A 23,543-nucleotide genomic window follows, 5' to 3' on the forward strand; every position below is an offset into this window, starting at 1 on the left:
CTCCATCCATCCCACTAATGGCCTAACCGCCTCCTCTAGACTTTCCTCTGGGCGTCTATGCTAACTGAAAGCCCCGACTGGCAAGCTGTGCATCTCACCCAGATTTATTCATGAGACCCAAGAATAAATTTACTCCAGTTATCATGCCCCTCCATTGCAGGTGTGCCATCACTGCATGTTGCTAGATCCAGGGCCCCAAGGCATTTAGACGCCATGGGGTTTGATGTATTAAAACAGACTTTAGCCTTGGAGTGGGCTTAAGTACTAAATAAGGGCCAAGCTTGCAAATCCAGCTACAAATGTAACTTTTGTAGTGCATCATAGTTCCAACATACCATAACCAATTCATAAATTGATGAGGGTAAAAGATTTGAAACTCCAATTAAGTTACTGCAGCAAGTGAAAAGTAAAGTAATCAGCGTAATAAATCTAAGTTAATTCCACTTATGAGCCTGTAGGCAACTTCAGTGCCCTGCATGGATAAAAAGAGAGGAGATAGGAAACAAATTAAAATTGAAGAGGTCAATGAGGACTAAAAGTATAATCAAAAAAAAACTAAAAAAGGATAATGAGAAAAGAGGGACAAGAAAAGCTAAAATGGGAACTAGAGGGGAAACAGGTATTTTATAGATGCATCAGTAAAAAAAAAATGTGAAAAGCAAGGTGGAATCCCTGAGGAGAGGATTGCCAATTAGTAGAGAATTATGAAAAATATTAGTAGAGGTATTTACTAAAATCAGAACTCAGTTCTTACCAAGATGAATCCTCAGGTAGTTGAGAGAGTGACAAGTGAGAGATAAAATTAAGCTAAAGGTAGATAAAGCACCAGGACTGAGAGGATACATCCTAGGATCCTGAAGAAGTGAGGGAGGAACTTGTAGAGGCCCTAGAAATTATATTTCAGGGCTCTATTGTGTATGTGACAGAAGACTGCAGAACGGACAATGTAGTACCCAGAGCTCATCACATTCTGTAGTAGGGGAAATGAGTGTTTAAGGATGAAATTACCAAGGATTCTAAACAAAGAAAAAAGTTAGAAGCATCCAGGATTGACTTGAAAAGAGTGTGTGCCAATTCTCAGAATTCAATGAGAAACAGATGGTAGATGGGGAAAATACAGTGGATTAAGTGCCCATGGACTTTAGGAAAGCTTTATAAAGTACTACTTGAGAAGATTAATGAGTAGCAAACTAGAACAATTGGTTAAAAGGGAGAAAAGAAGAAGAGTTATGGGCAGTTTTTACAAAAATGTTTGGAAGTGAATCATGGGTGTTCCCTAGGATTCAGTTCTGGGGCCATCTCAAAATCAATGTGGTTCAATGATTTGGATACAGGCTTAGAGGGATTGGTGCTGTAATTTGGACACAATTGTGATGGAAACCACACCAGCCAAATGGAAACATATTAATTTGGTAATATGGAACACTATTTGAACTTTTATTGGACATTGAACATAACTTGTTTAAAAAGATCACAGAGCTGAATGGCTGAAATCAAATTGAATTCCATTTACTACTCCAAACCCCCCCCCCCCTTTATTCTTTCTCCCCCTCTGTATCTATGCGTGTGTGTGTGTGTGTGTTTATCTCGTATGCATGCTAGCGTGGTTGCATCGTGTATTTTTAGTAATTTTAACTGAGTTAGAGTGACAAGATTAATAAACTTACACCTTTTTTGTTTAAGCCTAAGCAAGCCTGTTTGATTGTAATTGTAAATGAAACAATTAGAGAGCAATGAGCAAGGACTCACTGAGGTGAAGCTAAAACTCTGTTTTTAAAAAGTTAAATCCTGTTCTGCCCAAACCAGGAAAGGGTCCAGAGGGGAACCTGAGACCCCTTCCTCACCTGGTTGTAACAATACCAAACTAGGAAGTGGAGCCAATTCATAAGATGAAAGGAAACTGCAAAAGTCATATTGCCAGACAATTGGGGGGGGGGGGGGGGGGGGGAAAGAGAGAGACACAGAGACACAGAGACACAGAGACACAGAGAGGTGTAAAAGGTGACAGATGAAATTCACTATCCAAGTGCAAGGTGGTGACCTACTTTGGTAGTTTTTTTCTTTAAAAAGTTATTGCTGAAAAAAATTGGCTCTGTACCCAAATTTCATGAGTAATACAAAAAAAAAACTTTAAGACCTCACGTAGAGTACCGTGTGCAGCACTGGACTCCACACAACAGGAAGGATATAGAGGTTTTGACTAGGGTTAAATGAAAATTAATTAGCATGCTGCCTGGTATGAGGAAATACAACTAAAGACTTATTTCATTCAAACAAAGATTATGGTGCAATGCAAGTTTCTTAAATTATGAATGACTGGGTAGGATAGATATAAGCAGACTGTTTCCTACAGTTGAGGGCTCAAGAATAAGGGGCCATAGAGCCAAGATTAAATGTATAAGATTTAGAAGAGGGGATGAAACTCGAGTTGCAAGTCTGAGGAATTCACTTCTAGGGTAAGTGATAGAGGTAGAAACTATGGCAATATTCAAGATTAGATTGGATAGGTAGATGAAGGGAATCACAAGGGATAAAAGGAACAGGGTAGATAAATGTGATTAGAACCATTTGTTCATGGAGGGTAAACTTTGGCAGAGTGGTTGGATCAAATGACCTCTACGTGTTGTAACCTCTACATGTAGTAAGCAATACAAACATTGTAGATCCTAAATATAAAATCAGTGATTCATTATGCGATCAATCTCAGCCAGGGCTATTGTACGAATACTCTAATTGGCTTCAGTATTTGTGCTGGGATGAGAAAGGGGAGTTAAAAAGTAAATCCCACTCTGGATTATGATCCAGTCAGACGAATACTGCTAGCACTGGCTGATAACTGGATCAGGTTCAGTCAATAGGCTCTCACCAGAATAATGCCAACCTGCGTGAGGGATTAAGCCACCACCTCAAGCAATACAACTCCATTATTCCAAGATGCAGAAACCAGAGACTGTGAAACAGCATTTATACTGCTTCAACTGTTTGTCCTTTGACTTCAGTATGAATCAGTGTTCAATTGGAGAGTGCTAAGACTATTTGGTTACATTAAGTGATACAGCTGATTAAGAAAACTTACTCAAAGCAAAGCACAGTGCCAGATTTAAAATTTAAAAAGCAAAAAGAAAATCTTGGAAAGATGCAATTGGGGTGTCTATTATTGCTAATCTACAGAGAAAAATATTTTAATTTTCATTTTGTAAGGTGGTAGTGTTCATCTGGATGCAATTGTATACTTGCCATCTTTCTTCCAGCTGCTTTCCTGAAGACATCAGGTCTTATTGGATATGGATCCAACATGGCCATTCTTTGGGTTGGAGTCCAGACGATGAGGGTAGTCAGATTATTTGACAGTGGGAAAAATTACAGTGCAGCCTGATCCTATCCAACAGCCACATATTTCCAGCAAATTTAATTCACTGTAGGAATCGGGTGCTGGAACCCCAACTGCTGCCACCCTCTAGCCTAAGGTCAATAAATCGGAGGTTGGTAGCCTGGTTCAGACCAGAAATTGAATCTTTTAGGCTTAGTGCCTTTATCCCCAAGGACATAGAAGAAACATTCAATGTGTTGAGATACAGACATTAGATCAGAGTTGTAAATTGCAACAGAAAAACCCAAACATTTTTTTTTTTAAAATTGGAATAATGCAAAATCTTCAAACAAATGGGGATTGATATCTTTATTTCAGTTGACTCCGTTAAGAAATGCAGCTAAAGTTACAGATATAGCAGGATTACAAACTTGGATATGGCAACATTTTGTAAAAAAAAGACAGAGGCTCAAATCTGCAACAGTATACATCCGTTAGTTACTTTGACAATCGCTACCAGTGATTTCACAATTTATGAAATATGGTACTTGAAGAGGGAAGATAGGTAAATCACAGGCTGGGATTCCAGGCATGAAAACATTGGTATTTCCCTTCTTATGTAGTACAATAGCATCCCCCAGCAACTATCTTCACTTTCCTCCTCCTGTTGACAAGCCAAATAGTATACACCGATCATGTGTACAGCCCTCTGTTTATGGCAGGAATATTTCTTTTGCCACCAACAAACATTCACATCATCTTCTCTGCAGGATATCACCTTACGATTTGATTTTTTTTGTGTGGGTCAAATATAGAAGAGGGACCAATCACCCTAACTTAACATTAAATTTGCTCTTACTCAGACTGGGTCTGGAAAATGGCAACATCACAGCAGTGAAGGATGCTGGAATTAAGGCACCATGCAACAGTACAGAGGGAACTAAATCCAGGCACTAGGTGCAAAAATCTGGAAACATGTCATTCTCCAACATGGAGATCTATTAACGAGCACAAGAACAAAATTACAGGACCCAAAACTCAATGCAAGTACACAGAGACAAGACATCAAGCATATTCTGCATAGAGTCAAACAAAATTCACATTAGAGGTACCATCAATCTAATCATTTGTTCAATAGAACCACAGTCCTACCTCAATAGTCCCTACAAGAGACAGCATCTGTGGCCTTTCAAAGACAGGGTGGCCCTATGTAAACCAGCTTGCATTGGACAAAAGTACAAATAGCAGAGATTTGGTTCAGGACACAACAATTTGCTCTTCAACAGCATTTTATTCTGTGGCAGAGAGAAGATCCTGGATGGATTTTCCCCAATTTTTATGGGTCTTCAGGATTATAACACAGGTCATGGTGATCCTAAATGCACCCATTAGCTTTGGTTAATCAACTTTTCTGACCAGAAAACCCCCTTTCTGCCAGGTTGTGGCTTGATCCTAGCAATGAATCCAGACAGACCTCCCAACCCTTGGCTTAAGCTTTGAGATAATATGCATCAGCTATTTGTTTACTAGTGCCAGGATTAAAATGGTGATGTGGTTCTTCCACCAACTGTAGAATCAATCAGATAAATTCATATCCATCAGCAGCTAGTTAGATTATTCTTTATTAGGGTTAGATCCTTAGATTAACTTTTTTTTTTTTTTTTTGAGTGGTACATAATCAACTCACCAATCAAACCTAGTTCCCACACAGGATCTCAACCTACTCTTCCATAATCAAAGGCACTATGATCATTAAGGCACTATTCAGCCTACAAATTTTTCTTCATCTACCAAACACTTCTACAAAGTCATTCTTAGCTCAAACACATAATTACTAAGAACTCCATCACTATCCTGTTTGATAGGTCAAATTGATATTCCAACTGCTTTCACCAGCTCTAAACCTCACCCATTCCAACTGACTGTAGCCAATTGACCTGGTAGACTTTCCTATGCACTCAATTTAACACAAGACAAGATTCCCTTTGGAACCACATGAAACTCGAGTAAATTCTGTTTTCAGCAGTCAACTAATTTCTCCAGTTATAAGCAGTAACAGATGTATAGTAACAGAACACTGCACCAGTTGCAGCATACCAGAGTCCTTGTAATGCTCATTGATCGTGAGTATTCACTTGTGAACTAAAACTAGTAATGCAGCAACCAATTCAATACCCTTTCTGTTCCAAGGGTTTTGTTCACAAAGTTCTTTCAGTGAAACAAAAAAGTACTCTTGTCCACTACGTATAATAAATGGATTTCACAATGTGCTTAAAATTTCTACACAAGAGTACACATCAGAATAGTTTCTGCATAAAGCAGCATTTAGCACAGGAATAATTTTGGAAACATATGCATTTTAAGCAATAGAACAAACTTGGACTTCCAGGAGAGCTCAGTAGATAGATAATGGGTAGTTGATAGATGAACAGGTAACAGATTAAATATTTACAAAGGTAAAACGGAAGTGTTGACTGCTATGCTAACACAAGCATGCATAAAACAACCCATAAATTGATATAGAAAGGCATTTTTGACTATACTACATAAATTGGTACACAGAAATGAAAAAGGTACATGTGAAATATGCAACTTACAAATTATAAACATAATTTTAACCCTCAGCCAAAAAGGGCCCATGGTGCATCATTATTGTACACAATTTTCTTGATACACAATTCCAGTCTTATGGTATTTAGGAAAAGTAAATTGATAAATGCTACCCACCATCAGGGTCACCAATGCAAGACTTAGGGGAGATTAAATAAATGTAACAGAACCTTCAGTAGCCACAAGTTTATGTGGAGCTACCTACACCTTGACCCATCTTTAAATGGCTCAGTGGTTATGAAGTTGAATAAAACATGAATTAATGGACTCAATAATTTAGATCTAATAATTTAAAAAATACCCAAGATGCTAAGGCTCAAACTACCAGTTACCAAGAAGCCAAATAATGAGCAATAATTGTATATAAAAGCTCAATTTGTAAAAAAAAATCCCTTAGAATGGTTATATTTCCCAATTAGCCAGCTTCCTTGTGACTGCTAAAATAATTACTGTAATGCAGCTCAAACTCTAAATGTGCAAAACGGAGACCAAAAAACCTCAATCGTTAACTGCAAATTTCCAATTATCTGATTATATGTCCCCCTCTTTAATGAGCTCTCCATCCCATATCTCCAGTGGAACAGGGCTTCTAAATATAGTCATAAAATATGGGCCAAACACCTTCAATATGAAAGAAAAATCTACTTTTAGCTTCCATCAAAAAAAAACTAAACTTCAACTTGCACCAGCAAAAAAATTGGAATTTTTCTTTTACTAATGTCCCCACTGAAAGCTATAGAGCTTGGTTACAAAAATATCCATTTAAAAACAATATTCAAAAAATTACCATGCTCAGAGCAAGATTTTGACTACACCCTGTGGTGACACAGTTGCTTGTGTGCATACTTTCGAGGCAAGTGTTCCAAACTCCAGCCTTTTGGCTAACCTGGAAATATAAGAAAAGACAAAAATATTTTGGGATAGAGTCAGTAATTTGAGACAGGATATATGGTAAGCATATTATACTTGAGGGAAACAGAAGACTTTGGATCTACCATTTCCAAAGCTTTCCACCACAGAAGATTTTCTCACCTTATGTCAGAATCTGTGGATTGATGGAAATTGATGGCCATAATTAGTCAACAACTCCACTATTGTTGTACCATGCAACTACCAGGATCGTAGAAGGTAAACTAAATGGATCTTGGTCTTTTTCCACCTAGTAATTCCTATGTTCCGCTGGTGACTTGAATACTTTTTATACACATCCAGAATTTATCAGTCTTTACCCGTGTCATTAGTCTATTGCCAAAAATTTTACAACAGGTCACATTCAGACTAAAAACAAATTGTCTACTGACAGCAGTTTGCAAGCCAACAGGCAGCATCAACACAGCAGGCTTTCCCCCATTTCCCCACTCAGCCAAGGCAAGAAAGGTAATGGACTGAATCGAAGTGAAACATTTTTCTGGAGGAGGATTGGGAACCAAGTAAACTATAAGTTGTTTTACTGTTTATTAACATCAGCATGACTATACATGAATGAAACATATTTCTGTTTAACTAAATGGCTTTTTAAAAAAAATTATTTGTTCATTCTTGGGATGTGTGCATCACTGATAAGGCCAGTATTGTTACTCACCCTGAATTGCCCTTGAGAAGGTGGAGAGCTATATTCTTGAACCGTTGCAGTCCATGTGGTGTAGGTACACCCACAGCACTGTTAGGGAGGGAGCTCCAGGATTTGGACAGTGACAGTGAAGGACCAGCGATATAATTCCAAGTCAGGACAGTGTGTGACTTGGGAGGGAAACTTTCAGGTGGTGGTGTTCCCATACATCTGCTGCCCTTGTCTTTCTAGGTGATAAGAGGTCACAGGTGCTGTCGAAGGAAGCTTCGCAAGTTGCTGCAGTGCATCTTGTAGGTGGTACACACTGCCACCACTATATTCTGGTGGTGGAGGGAGTGAATGTTTAAGCTAGTGGACGGAGTGCCAATCAAGCAGGCTGCTTTGTCCTGAATGGTGTCAAGCTTCCTGAGTGCTGCTGCAGCCGCACTCATCCAGACAAGTGGGGAGCATTCCATCACGCTCCTGACTTGTAGATGGCAGAAAGGTGAGTTACTTGCCGCAGAATTCCCAGCCTCTGGCCTGCTCTTGTAGCCACAGTATTTATATGGTATGTGTGTGTTTCTGGTCAATGACAACCCCCAGGTTGTTGATGGTGGAGAATCAAGTGATGGTATTACAGTTGAATGTCAAGGGGCGATGGTCACTGTCTGGCACTTATATGGCACAAATGTCACTTGCCATTTATCAGCCCAAGTCTGAACGTTGTCCAGATCATGCTACGTGCAGGCACAGACTGCTTCAGTATCTGAGGAATTACGGTTGGTACTGAACATTGTGCAATCATCGGCGAACATATCCACTTTGGGCCTTAGGTTGAAGGGAAGATCATTGATGAAGCAGCTGAAGATGTTTGGGCCTAGGACACTACCCTGAGCAACTCCTACAGCGATGTCCTGGGCCTGAGATGACTGGCCGCCAACAACCACAACCATCTTCCTTTGTGCTAGGTATGACTCCAACCAGGAGAGTTTTTCCCCTGATTAGGCAGCATCCTCATGGAACAGCGCAACAGCATGGCAGCAATATAACATGCAATAAAATGCAAGCATTCTCCCAAGGGGATTTTCAGGACCCAAGTATTGATGCAATATAACTAGCTAAACATTTAACATATGATAATATAGCAAATAGAACAATCCTAAAGCAAAGTTTCAGTAACTTTCCAAATTCTTGGAGTGTATTGTTGCCTCCCAGATCTGTTCCTCTCTACAATCACATTTCCTCCTCTATTCATTTAGAACAAATTTGCAATTCTTTCAGGCACAAAAGCCCAGCAGGAAAGGTGATCCAACTATGGCTAACATGTAGTTAAAGATTGTATTAGATCAAAGAAAGAGGCTTATAAAGTTGCCAAAAATAGTAAGCCTGAGGAGAGGGAGCATTTTAGAATTCAGCAAAGGAGGACCAAGAAACGACGAACGAAAAAGAAATAGAATATGAAAGTAAACTAGTGAGAAACATAAAAACGGTCTGTAAAAACTTATATAGGTATGCAAAAAGATGTCAGGTTTGTCCTATAAAGAGAGAGAGATTGAGGAAATTGGGCCTATATTCTCTAGGGTTTAGAAGGACGAGAGGTGATCTCATCGAAGCATACTAATTTTTTTTTTTAAAAACAGGCTAGATAGGGTTGATGCAGGAAGGATGTTCCCCCCTGGCTGGAGGGTCTAGAACCAGGGGACAGTCTCAGAATAAAGAGATAAGCCATTTAGGACGGAGATGAGGAGAAATTTCTTCACACAGAGGCTATGAATCTGTGGAATTCTCTACCCCAGAGGGCTGTGGAGTCACAGCCATTGAGTATATTCAAGACAGAGCTCGATTGATTTCTAGATATTAAAGATATCAAAGGGATATGGGGATAGTGTGGGAAAATGGCTTTTGAGGTAAAAGTCCATGATCTAGTTGAGTGGCAGAGCAGGCTAGAGGGGCTAAATGGCCTACTCCTGCTCCTGTTTCCTATGTTCCTACCACAGCACTGAAATGGTCATGAATGCCATTCTCTGATTGTGACTTAGTGCAACATTCTTCCTCATCCTCTCTGTACCTTTTAAAATTGTCAACTAAAAACCATCCTCTCCAATGTCGCTTGGACCTACCCTTGCTTGGTTCCACTTTTACTTAACCAATCATAACCAGAACTTCTTTAGCAATAACTTCTCTTCCCACCTCACACCAGGAGTACTCCAAGGATCCATCTTCGGCCCACTGTTCTTCATCTACATGTTGACAACACTATCCAAAGCCATGAAGACAGTTTCCACATTTATGCTGTTGACAGTAGGTTTACTTCTACAAACTCCATCAACTCTTCCATTGCTTCAGTGCTGTCAAGACATCCACTTTTAGGTGAACTATAATTTTCGTTAGTTAAACAAGAATGTTCATGCCATCTTCAGGCTCTGCCAGAAACCTCATACCCTAACCACTGTCGCTGTCATCAGCCCCCCCTGAACCAACCGCCTCATGCACAAAACGGTCAATTTTTAAAAAAAATTCATTCATGGGATATGAACACTGGCAAGACCAGCATTTATTATCACTAAATGCCCTCGAAAAGGTGGTGGTGAGCCACGTTCTTGAACTGTAGTCCATGGATTCACCCACAGTGCTGTTAGGAAGAGAGTTCCAGGATTTTGTCCCAGTGACAGTGAAGGAACAGGGATACAGTTCCAAATCAGGGCAGTGTGTGGTTTGGAGAGGAACTTGGATGTGGTGGTGTTCCCATGTATCTGCTGCCTTTGTTCTTCTAGGTGGTAGAGGTCACATGTTTGGAAGGTACTGTCGAAGCAGGCTCAGTGCGTTGCTGCAGTGCATCTTGTTGATGGTGCACACTGTTGCCATTGTGCGTCATTGGTGGAAGGAGTGAATGTTTAAGGTAGTAGATGGAGTGCCAATCAAGCGGGCTGCTTTGTCTTGGATGGTGTCGAGCTTCTTGAGTGTTGTTGGAGCTGCACTCATCCAGGCAAGTGGAGAGTATTCCATCACACCCGACTTATGCCTTGTAGATAGTGGACTAGCTTCGGGGAGTTAGGTGGCGAGTTATCCACTGCAGAATTCCAGCAACTGACCTGCTCTTGCAGCCACAGTATTTGTATGGCTGGTTCAGTTAAGCCTCTGATCAATGATGACCCCAGGATGTTGAAGGTGGGGAATTCAGCAATGATAAAGCCATTGAACGTCAAGGGGAGATGGTCATTGCCTGACACTTAAGTGGCAAGTAGCATTTGTGCCATGCATCAGCCCAAGCCTAAGTGTTGTTCAGTCTTGCTGCATGCAGGCACAGACTGCTTCAGTACTTGAAAGGTCATCCTATTTAACTTCAAGCTTCTAGAACCACATTCTCTCCATCACAAAGCATGCCTAATTCCACAACATGTTTGCCTTTGCTCCTACCTCAATTTATCTGCCATTAAAACTCACCTATGCCTCAGTTACCAGTGTCGCGCTGCTCAGCCTCCCATGCTTCACTCATAACTCTGCTGCTTGTATCTGCACTACACCAAGCCCCGCTCACCCATCACCTGCTCCCACTGATTTACATTGACTTCAAGTCCTCAAATTTATATTTTTTATTCTTGTCCTCCATGCTGCTCCCCATTAACCTCCTCCAATGCTACAACAACCTCTCCTATACTCTTCACTTCTGTCTTCTAGCATCTTGGACATGTCCCTTGTTTAAGGCACCTAGGAGCAAGATTCTAGATTTCCCTCAAAATACTGCTTAAAACCCATTTCTGACCAAGCTTTTGGTTATCCCTTCTTTGATGTCCATCTTTTCTTTATACCTCTGAAGCACCTTGGGATATTTTTTAAACTTTCAAAATACTATTTAAGTGCAAAATAGATTGGGCATCTTTGAGCTCTTATAAATGTTTTATTTAAACTAGGGGGTGGGGCACTGATCTGAGCAAACTTCCAAAGTACTGTATATTTAATCAGTTACGACAGTTGTATACAAATGCTGTTCACTTATGGTGATTGCATCTCAAAACACTGCAAGTCTGTTAATACAGGATTTTACCAACCCTTTGTCATATTGGGGTAGATTGGCATTAGGCATCCGATTATCATTGCTGTCTTTTATTGTGCAGTTTCCATTCTGAGTGGATGGCAGACTTGCGCGGTTTGGAGATTGATCCCAGACAAAATTCCTACAGGATGCAAGCTTGGACTCCAGAGCCTGTAAAACATAAAATGTAAAATTTACAAATCTTTATCTCTTAATGGTTCTGTACTCCAAACATGATTTAAGCGACATCTAGTTAAGTACTCTCTTTACATCATAGCTGTTCCAAATACATACCGTACAAAATGATTAGCTTGGAATCCGCATTTAGATTAAATGTGGCTAACAGCACTCACCTTTATTATGAAGTAAATAGGACAGCCACCTCAACTACGTTTAACTGCACATGCACACGGAAATCCAGAAGCTGCTGTCGGACCTCCCCTGCTCCTTCACAAGCTGCACTACAACAGTACTTTGCTGATAAACTCAGCTGTGAAATCCATGTAAACGGCATAAAGTTCTATACTTACCCACTAACCATGGCAGAATAAAAGTTTGGGCTGTTACATTCAGGAGTATGTAAATTTTTAACAGTGTGATAAGTCACAATTACTGCCAAACAAGTTCTGGCACTGAAAAATGTAAATTTTACAATTGTGGAGTCTCATTCCTTCAGAAGTTAGTTTAGATTCTGAATTTTGTTCTTACTTTTTTTGTCTCAATCACATCTTTCTTTTCCCCATTATTTTACTTTATGTACACATGCCACAAATCCCTTTGAGGGCATCACGCTGGATCAGATGTCCAATTACATCAAGTCGATGTAATATGCCAGAATTTTAACTGTGGCTTTATCTTCCTTTGCAACTTCTTCTACATAAATAGCTGTCTCAGAGCATGAATATATATTCATATCACGCACACTTACATACATAGAGCACGAGACTGTGCATATTAGCCTATATAGAGTGAAAGGACCCTGCCTAGTAGGGCACATCCAGACAAGGAGTACATCACTATTTGTAAGCAAATTAGAAAGAGATATCTAGTCAACACTTTTGTTTAGGTAGAATGCAATGTGGGAGACAAAATAACACGGAATTTCTTCTCTGAATGAAGTGATTGCAGTAATGGGGAAGAGGAGCAAAATTACTTGGTAGAAACTTAATTTGAGCCTCCCCATTTCTTCAGAGATCTTGCTGGAAGGTGATACTTTAAGATAACATAGTAATTGATAGGTGACAGAAAAGACCAGAGTCCCTCTAGTTTGCCTTCTACCATCCTGGTAGTCACATGAAACTTGACCACATCAAACACCTGTTAATTAACCCACAACACACCCAGACATATACCTTTAAAATCATACTGACTGTTCAAAATGTGAGTCAGTTCTCTCTACAATATGTGTTCCCTCCTTTACCAATGGTGCCACACCTACTTTTTAAACCTACTCTGCGCCTTCTAAAAAGTATTGTTACCTGAATGTTTATTTTCCACTTCTGCCCAGTTTGCAGCCATTTGTTAAAGCTACTCAATATGTCTCTTCATAGCATTACATCCAATTCCCCAACTTTATTTCACATACGGAGCACTGCAATACATGTTTCTTCTTTCATTCATGTGTTAGGAAAAACCCTATATGCCAAATGGGAAATATTAATTTCATCAGTTGGACACTTGCATTAGACTTTTAATGGAAATATCCTACAAGTTAACTTTTTTTTTTAAAACTGGCAGCCAAGATGGCCATTGCAATTTACATTTGAAACACCAGGAGATTAAACTGGAAACAAAAAGTCTAACCAAGCCCAACCAGTACAATGGCTTGCTGGCAGGTGATTGAATTACCTGGAATGGCTATATCAACATGGTTGTCAAGGCCATCTACACCCATTGACTTTGAAAGAAGAAACCCCTCCAAGCGTGACTGGACATCTTGAGGCATGTGGCATCTTGAATCGAAGATTCCAGAAAAAACTTCATTAAAAACAAAAGGGATTTGATAAAGCCACATGACTGCCTGTGCAGCTCTGAAGAAACTGTAAGCTTTGTCACACAGACAGCAGACAGGTAGTAACTGAAAAGCCAACAATGAAGCAGGCTCTCTCTCCCCAGAAAATATCAAGAGAAATCCGGCTGCGACTGGGAATCCCCACCCCACCCAAACAAGCCTATAGACCGCTACAGCCAGCAACCAAATGACAGGAATCAACCACCACCCTTCAGGAGCCCTGAGCAAATCAAGCCAACCACCGTGCAAGTAGCCCAGTGAGGACTTCAAGATGACAATTTCAGCTAAGGACTATTGGACTCACATAACTGTATTTAAATTCCATTTATTCCAGACTTTCATCCAACCACCAAATCTGTTTCCCTCCATAATCTATTTGTTGTGTGTGAGAGAGTGTATTTTTAGTATTTTAGATCGGGTTAGAGTGTTAAGTGTAATAAACTTACCTCTTTCTTGTTTAAACTCAAGAAAACCTGTCTGATTGGTTCTTTTGCAATCACATTACAGGAACAGCAGCTAATGCTCACTGATGTGGTAAGCTCAACCACTTATTTTTTTTTTTTTTAAAAAAGGATAAACCTTGTTGCAGTCAAAGAAGAGAAGGGACGAAAGGGGTGCCAGAGATCCCCCTCCTCACCTGGCCATAACAATATGTCACACTATTCCTTTCCCCTTTGATTTTTTTTTGCCCAATACCTTGTTTTTCTGTTCTTCTAATTGGCAAGTTTGATTTCCCTCCTGTACTCATTTTAATCCTTCTGCATACTATTTCTCTTTCTAAATTTGTCATTTATATAATTACCTCATCTATTGCTACCTTCTTTCAGACTCTCTTCTTACGTTGTTAGCCCCCACGTGTGGATTGATTTCTGTCCCATCCCTTTCCCCTGTATTATTAAAACTACCTTTGCCTCTACCTCAATACTTCAAGGGTTGGATTAATATGACTCGCAAGTATCATAATTTTATGTAAATAGAATATTTCTCAATTTAGGTTCAGTCTGAATCATTTTGAAAATTTAGGTTATCAACTAGTCATAAACTTGGTTCCTCAAAACGCCCGAGCAGACCTAAAGTTCCTCCAATTTTTTTGAACCTTCTAAAATAAAAATTACCAAAAAAGGAGGATCCCATAATGATCCATGGATATTTAAAAAGCTAATTAACAAGTCTCAAGCGAGAAATCTTCTCTCCCCTCCAGCATCCAAATAAGCTAAGTAATGATTCCTAACAAAAGCACTTATCATTTCTTTAAAAGCTGAATATATGGTTAAGAAATGGATCAAATATTATAAAAATTATAGCTGCAGACAAATACTCTGGAGCCCATTTTTTTGGGCCTTGAAGCATGAGCCTCAGCTGCATTGGTGGCTCAGGGTGCAAGGGACAAATTTTTCAAAAGGGAGTTGCATTCCACTTATTTGAATAGGCTACTGGCATATAACAAGCTTGGCCAGTAATCCACTTGGCAGAGGAATGGTAAATCCAGCAAAGTAGCAGCATTTTTTTTTTTTTAAAAAGGGCAAATTATGGCAGTGACAGAGTTGACTAATGTCCACAATGCTGCAGCAGAGATATGGCTACCAGCACTATGACACAGACTTCTACTTTTGATCCTGAATGTTGGAGGCCCTACTGCACCAAAAGCAGGCTTATTTGGGGGAAAATCTTGCATCTGTCCTTCTATTAAAAGCTAGCATTGAGAGAAATAGTCAACCCAGTTAATGTAGTCATTCATGTCCCCCGTAGGCTAGTGCCATAGGATCAAAAGCAACTATTCATCCCATCATATTTACAGTAATCTACAACTAAATTCCACTTCTTTACTCTCAATAGCCATTGATCTCCCTCTGCTTCAAGTTTATCATCTCTTTTCCCCCAAAATTGCAATGGTCTCCTCTCAACTACTGCATACAGCAAAACATTTCCTGCTCCAAGAATTTTTGCATAAAAGGAATAATCTCCTGACCTCAGGAGGATTCCAAATTGATGACCTCATAACTAGCTCCCTATTGGAGTAAAGAGTCTTTCTCTATCCATCCTATCAAAACTAACGACATTTATTAAAACTGCACTTAGCTTTCTTTATTCCAGTGGAAGAATTCAATACTTTGCATTTCCTTACAACTATTGTGGAGTTACAAGTTCTGATGAAAGGTCATAGACCTGAAACATTAACTCTGCTTCTCTCTCTCCGCAGATGCTGCCCGACCTGCTGAATATTTCCAGCACTTGTTTTGATCTCAGATTTCCAGCTTCTGCAGTATTTTGCTTTAATTTTTAGACAGCTTTAGGGGTAGGTTCAAATCCATGGTCTAAATAAAGCACAGAATAAAATTGGGTATTGTGATTTTAAGAGAAGCTTTGTAGGATGGCATGGCGTGTCAATAAAGTAACCCGGGTCCATCCCTTGAAAGGGGTATAAGAGGTTGAAGACAAAGATATTTTACTGCAGTCGAGGAAAGAAGAGCCCAGCTGATCGAGAGCAGAATTTACAAAATCAACAGGAGCTGTTTATTTTGGGTGGCTGTATGACTAACAGTTATTTGAGCATTCTAATGCTAGGATATTGTAGAGCCATTATTTGCTGGGGTGTAGAGTAACAAAGCAGTTTTTTTTTTAAATCATTACTCAACTGGCTAAATTTGCAATCATTTTCAATAAACCATAACCCTATTAAGTATAAAGTTTTGAACGAGTCATCAATTTGGTCACTTGTAATCTGCAGGTCAAAAATGAACTGTAAGCCCAAGTGAGTTTTTAAAAACAAAGGCTTACAGCATCAAAAGAAAAAGGGAAAGTTTATAGCTCAATTTTGTTTTTTTTCTTGTGGAGTCTCCCAAAGCCTGGCACAAATATATTGGAAATACTTAACCTCCGGGAGGGACTGTATACAACTGCTACCCTTTAATGCATACTCTCATTGTACAAAAAGAGAGTTACATAGCACACTTTTCTTGGAAGACGGATGTGGCAGCCAAAAACAAAAAGAAAAAAAGTCAAATGTCCAGGCCAAATCGCTGCTCTGCATTTCCCAGGGAGAGACTATCCTCTGCATCCAGGGCTGCTACTAATCCTACTGACCTTTGCTCCTTGTTTTTGCTATGTAAAAATGAGAAAACCTTGAAGTGACACAATGAAGGTGATGCAGCCTCTTACAAGATAAATGACTCCTGCTCCATGTCTGAACATCCTTCTTCAGTGCTGTTGGAACTGCACTCATTCAGGCAAATGAGAGTATTTCATCACACATTTGACTTGTGCCTCATTGATGGTAGACAGGATTTGGGGAGGCAGGAGGTGGGTTACTCGCCACAGAATTCCCAGCCTCTGACCTGCTCTTGTAGCCACAGTATTTATGTGGTTGCTCCAGTTCAGTTTCTGGTCAATGGTAACCCCCAGAATGTTGATGGTGGGGATTCAGCGATGGTAATGCCGTTGCATGTCAAGGGGAGATGGTTAGATTCTGTCTTATTGGAGATAGTCATTGCCTAGAACTTGTGTGGCACAAACATAACTTGCCTCTTATCAGACCAAGCCTGAAAGTTGTCCAGTTTCACTGCATCTGGACATGGGCAGCTTCAGTATCTGGAGAAGTTACAAATGGTACTGAACATCATACAATTAGCAAACATCCCCACTTCTGACCTTATGATGGAGGAAAGGTAACTGACAAAGCAACTGAAGATGGTTGGGCCTAGGAAACTACCCTGAGGAACTCCTACAGCAATGTCCTAGGACTGAAATGATTGGCTTCCAACAACCACAACCATCTTCCTTTGTGCTAGGTATGACTCCAACCAGTTTTCCCCTTGATTCCTATTGACTTCTGTTTGGCTAGGGCTCCTTGATGCAACACTGGTCAAACGCTGCCTTGATATCCAGGGCAATCACTTCACCTCGACTTCAGCTCTTTTGTCCATGTTTGGTGTAATGAGGTCAGCAGCCGAGTGGCCCTGCTGGAACCCAAACTGAACATTGATGAACAAGTTATTGCTGAACAAGTGCCGCTTGATAGCACTGTCGATGACCAATTAGTTCGGGGGATGTGGGCGTCGCCAGCTAGGCCAGCATTTATTGCCCATCAGAAGGTGGTGGTGAGCTGCCTTGAACCGCTGCAGTCCTTGGGGTGTAGGTACACCAGTGTTGTTAGGGAGTTCCAAGATCTTGACCCAGCAACAGCAAAGGAATGGCGATGTAGATCTAATTCAGCATGATGCAGGACTTGGAGGGGAACTAGCAGATGGTTGCATTCCCATGCATCTGCCACCCTTGTCCTTCTAGATGGTAGAAGTCATGGGGTTGGAAGATGCTGTCGAAGGAGCCTTGGTGAGTTGCTGATGAGAGAGAGTAGATGGACCGGTGAATTGGATTGGTCCTGCTTTATGTGGTCAGGACATACCTGGTCAATTTTCCACATTAATCGGTAGATACCAGTGTTGGTGCTGTACTGAAACAGCTTGGCTAGGGGTGCTGTTAGTTTAGTTTAGTTTAGAGATACAGCACTGAAACAGGCCCTTCGGCCCACCGAGTCTGTGCCGACCATCAACCACCCATTTATACTAATCCCATATTCCTACCACGTCCCCGCCTGTCCCTATATTTCCCTACCACCTACCTATACTAGGGGCAATTTATAAAGGCCAATTAACCTATCAACCTGCAAATCTTTGGCATGTGGGAGGAAACCCACACAGACACAGGAGAACTTGCAAACTCCACACAGGCAGTACTCAGAATTGAACCCGGGTCGCTGGAGCTGTGAGGCTGCGGTGCTAACCACTGCGCCGCCCCTAAGTTCTGCAGCACATCTTCAGTACTACAGCCGAGATGTCGCAGGACCCATAGCCTTTGCAGTATCCACTGCCTTCAGCTGTTTCTTGATATCATGTGGAGTGAATTGGATTGGCTGAGGACTGGCATCTGGGGACCTCAGGAGGAGGCAGAGATGGATCATCCACTCAGCACTTCTGGCTGAAGCTATGAATGCTTCAGCCCTTTCTTTTGCATTGATGTACTGGGCTTCTCCATCATTGAGAGTGGGGACATTTGTCAGTTGTTTAATTTTCGACCACCATTAACGACTGAATGTGGCAGAACTTTGATCTGATCCGTTGGTTGTGGGATTGCTTAGCCCTGTCTATTACATACTGCTTCTGCTGTTTGGCATGCAAGTAGTCCTGTGTTGTAGCTTTACCAGGTTGACACCTCACTTTTAGGCATGCCTGGTGCTGCTCCTGGCCTGCCCTCCTGATTGAGCCATGGCTGATTCCCTGGCTTGATGGCAATGGTAGAGTGAGGGATATGCCAGGTCATGAGGTTGCAGATTGTGTTTGAATACCATTCTCCTGCTGTTGATGGTCCATACCACCTCATGGATGCACAGTTTTGGAGGTGCCGTATCTGTTCTGAATCTATCCCATACAGCACAGTATTAGTATCACATAACATGATGGAGAACATCGTCAGTGTGAAGACAGGACTTCATTTTCACCAGGATGTGCAGTGGTCACTCATACCAATGCTGTCATGGACAGCTGCATGCGCATAAGGTAGACTGGAGAGGATAAGGTCTAGGAGGTCTTTACCTCTTGTTGGTTCCCTAATCACCTGCCGTAGGCCCAATCTGGCAGACATGTCCTTCAGGACTCGGCCCGCTCAATCAGTAGTGGTGCTACTGGTGATGGACACTGAAGTCCCCCATCCAGAGTATATTCTGTGCCCTTGCCACCTTCAGTACTTCTTCCATGTATGTACAACTCTTCACACTGAAGGGAGCTGGTCATCTAGCGAAAGTTGCATACTATAGCCACCTGTTAACAACCTGATGTCTCCTGTCCACAGGAAACGTGGACAAGGTATTGCCACTTCCAAACGGAGCATCTGTCATTTGTTTGATACACATGTTCATTACAGACTGCTTGATGTGGCAGATGCCCACAGGAAAGCCAGAAGGATCGTGCTGTGCTAAATTGTGGAGAGACTAGAGAATCTGGAACAGTTCTCCTTAGAACATGGAATGTTAAGTGCCAAGGTAAAGAATATCTCAGAACTGGTGCAGAACATGCTGAAGGGGAAAGCCAAAAGTTATGGCCCATCTTGGAACTAATGATACAAGAAGGAAAAGTGTTGAGGTCCTGCAGTCAGAGTTCCAGGAATTAGAGAGGAAGTTAAAAGGCAGGACCTCAAGTAGTGGTAATCTATGGATTATTCTGAGTGTTATGCGCTAGTGAGTACAGGAGCAGCAAGATAAGTCAGGTTAAGGTGCGGCTGAAGAAAACCTGTAGGAAGGAGGACTTCAGATTCCTGGGTCATTAGGATCATTTCTGGACAGGAGTGACAGGCTATACTTCAACACAGCTGGGACCAATGTCCCTACGGGGAGGTTTTAAACAAATTTGGCAGAAGAAGCAGCAGGATGATTAGAAGAGATACAAAAAAGATGCACAGAAAGACTGAGAGGGGCAAATAACACTGGAATAAGAGGGATCAGACATGGGAGAAAATGCAACACAGGCTGGGATGGATTTGGAGTTCATGTACTTAAATACACAATGTGGTAAATAAGGTGGAGAGCTGCAGAGAAATTACCACATGATGGTATGATTGAATAATTTATGACTCAGTTATTGCAAAACAAAGAAGAGAATTGGGAATTGAATATTCCTGACTACAATGTATTCCGGAAAGATGGAGGCGAGAAAAGGGAGGGGGGCTGATGGTTGGCAGCATTGATCAAATAATAGTTACATCACTAGAAAAGGGTGATGTACTTCAGGTGTTCAAGACAGAAACTTCTTTTGGGCCTCCTTATCTCGAGAGACAATGGATACGCGCCTGGAGGTGGTCAGTGGTTTGTGAAACAGCACCTGGAGTGGCTATAAAGGCCAATTCTAGAGTGACAGGCTCTTCCACAGGTGCTGCAGAGAAATTTGTTTGTCGGGGCTGTTGCACATTTGGCTCTCCCCTTGCGCCTCTGTCTTTTTTCCTGCCAACTACTAAGTCTCTTCGACTCGCCACATTTTAGCCCTGTCTTTATGGCTGCCCGCCAGCTCTGGCGAACGCTGGCAACTGACTCCCACGACTTGTAATCAATGTCACAGGATTTCATGTCGCATTTGCAGACGTCTTTAAAGCGGAGACATGGACGGCCGGTGGGTCTGATACCAGTGGCGAGCTCGCTGTACAATGTGTCTTTGGGGATCCTGCCATCTTCCATGCAGCTCACATGGCCAAGCCATCTCAAGCGCCGCTGACTCAGTAGTGTGTATAAGCTGGGGATGTTGGCCGCCTCGAAGACTTCTGTGTTGGAGATACGGTCCTGCCACCTGATGCCAAGTATTCTCCGGAGGCAGCGAAGATGGAATGAATTGAGACGTCGCTCTTGGGCTGACATATGTTGTCCAGGCCTCGCTGCCATAGAGCAAGGTACTGAGGACACAGGCCTGATAACTGTTCTGTTAAAATTAAGGAAGGAGCTGTTACGCGGCTGTATGCGTACCAAAGGCCAAATAGTTGTAAGGAGATAGGAGGAGCAAATTTCCAAAAGTTGCCAAAACTATACAGCAGTGATGAGAGACTTTAATGATCCTAATACAGACAGGAAAATAAATGCCAAGGGTAAAGAGGGGGAAAGAATATTTAAAAAGTGTACAGAGAACATCCTTGATCAGAATATTTCTAGCCCAAGAAAGGACAGGGTGCTGGATCAAGCTCTGGGGTGTTAAGCGGGGTATTGTGCATGTTTCAGTTGTTTGGGGGGGGGGGGGGGGGGGGGGGGGGGGGGGGGAGGGGGGTTGGTGGAGCATTTAGGAAAGTGACCACATTAGGTTTAGAGTAGCTATGGAAAAGTACAAGGAACAATCAAACGTGAAAATACTCATCTAGAGGAAGGATAATTTCAGTGACTTGAAAAGGTGATCTGGCCCAGGTGGGTTGGATTCAAAAGATTGTACGGTAAAACAATAAATGAGCAATGGAAGGTCTTTAAAAAGCAAGTGATAGTTCAGATACATACTAGACACAATGGGAAAGGAAGGGTATCCAAAGCTTGAGCTCCCTGGAAGACTAAAGATAGAGGGATTAAAGTGAATGTAAAAAAGGAGGCTTATGATAAATATTGGGTTCATAATTTAGTAAAGCAATTTAATAGAATGATACTAGAGATCAGGAAGTTTAGTTCTATGAAGAAATGAGAGAAGCTGTGGTTGTTCTCCTTGGAGTAGAAGTGGTCATGGAGAGATTGGCATTTTGACAGAAATGGATTCCAATGACAGAAGAGTCAGTACCCAGAGGACAGAGATTTAAGGTAGTTGGCAAAAGAATCTAAAGCAATGAGGAGAATATTTTTTAAAGTCAAGAAAAGCCAAAAGAACAAGGAAGAAATGCATTGCAGAGAATGTAAATCAAAGTCCAAGAATAAAGTGAGAGTCCTCATGTACCCAGTAGCATACTGTGGGTACAGCTTCATCCAAAGGTCAGGAGATTTTGGCATAGAACCTTTGCTTCAAATCAGCCAACATAAATCAGGCTGCCTACAAGTCAGTCAGTCAGTCATGGGAGATCAGATGCCCAAATTTCTGGCCCTGGAGGGAAATCAAATTGGGGATTAGAACTAAAATAAACCAAGCTGTTGGAAACATGAGAAAATCCGTTGCAAGGAACTGATCTATAGGGTTTAGATTATCTACTGCTGGCTTTGGTCTTTATTCTGAGTATAGTTCAATTGTCAAATATAAATATTTACTGCCACTCAGGGATTAGAGGAGAAGCTAAAGAAATCTAGAAGAGTCAAGCCCTATGCATTTTGCATGCAAGGCGGGAGCTTTATAGTTAAGCTACTTTCAAAAAAAAAAAGTAGTGCATATTAAATTGCCTGCTACATACACGGCTGTATACATCAGGTAATCCCAGGGTGAACTGGCCCCATCTCCTCTACTCCAGACAAAAAAAGACAGCAGCAAATCCTATTGGTACATGCAAGTTAAAATAATGAGGGAAAAATGCCTCGTCTTGCTCCCCTTTCTTGCAGCTCTCCTGAACATGGTTCATCACAAACTCTATGCGCCATTACACTCATCTGTACTTTGCCATTTAACAGAAAACAAAAAGAAAGGTACTTCCAGTGACCTTTGAAACACGCTTAATAAGCCAAGGAGAACGAACGACCATAAATCTTTGTGGAGTGACAGAATATTAGCAAACTGTCACAGAACATTGGCATAAAGAGGAGTTACGTGATACAATTTATTTAGTTTTATAATATTCTGTATACAACTTCCATAAATTTACAAAACTATCCAAAAGGGTATCAGAAAAGCATAAGCTGTCAAAGCTGGATATAAACTTTGGTGTTCATACATCTACAAGTCCAGGCTACAACAAATTAATAGGGAAACAAAGATACCATTCTTTTAAGCAGCAGAATCCTTTCATCTATCCTTTAAAATAAAAAAAAAATCAAATATTGGCTGAATTTCAGGTAATTAGTGTAGAGTGAAGTATACAGAAACGCTTTTTTTTTAAAAACTGATACTGCAGTTTTATCAAAACAGCCAAACATTATTTCAAAAACTACAACTGTTTAATGGGACATTTTTCTACATTCTAATGAACATTCATCAGCACTCAGTGTCTGGATCAAGCGGTAAAAAAAAATTATAAACAAAAACACGGCAATAATCTATACCCATATAAAGCAAGACCCTCCTCTGTCTGAACTAATCAGCTCTGGAGGCTTCCCACTTAATATCAGAACACAAATTGTCCTTCTTGAAATTGCAGTGCCAAAAGAGGGAAAAAAGTATCAGCAGTGGAGTTTTTTCATGGGATAAGACATACTGCCAATGTGTTGATCGTGGCAAGTATTTCTGAAAATAGAAATACCATTAACCTAATTAGTGGACAATATACATCACTTACACTGGCAAAGGGAAACAGCATTCAAGACATTACTAATCTAAAACAGCCCAAAATATCTATCTGTAGAAAACTCCAATTGACAAGACCCACTGAGGCAGCTGTGCTTGTT

At 41.0% G+C, this 23,543-nt stretch overlaps 1 protein-coding gene across 4 annotated transcripts in view; it reads right to left on the minus strand.

Moving 5' to 3' along the window:
- Positions 1 to 3,670: 3,670 nt before the first annotated feature.
- The window catches only part of nde1 (nudE neurodevelopment protein 1), a 54,892-nt gene continuing 35,019 nt past the window's right edge, over positions 3,671 to 23,543 (minus strand). For all 4 annotated transcript variants that reach the window (XM_068056219.1, XM_068056221.1, XM_068056220.1 and 1 more), the window contains 2 exons: positions 11,519 to 11,673; positions 3,671 to 6,806 (listed from right to left, as the gene is read on the minus strand). In XM_068056219.1, the coding sequence (XP_067912320.1) occupies positions 6,713 to 6,806; positions 11,519 to 11,673 (249 nt within the window). In that variant the 3' untranslated portion in view covers positions 3,671 to 6,712. The remainder of the gene's footprint in view (positions 6,807 to 11,518; positions 11,674 to 23,543) is intronic.

The sequence above is a fragment of the Heterodontus francisci genome, chromosome 24 (assembly GCF_036365525.1).
Source record: "Heterodontus francisci isolate sHetFra1 chromosome 24, sHetFra1.hap1, whole genome shotgun sequence".
Taxonomy (NCBI): Eukaryota; Metazoa; Chordata; class Chondrichthyes; order Heterodontiformes; family Heterodontidae; genus Heterodontus; species Heterodontus francisci.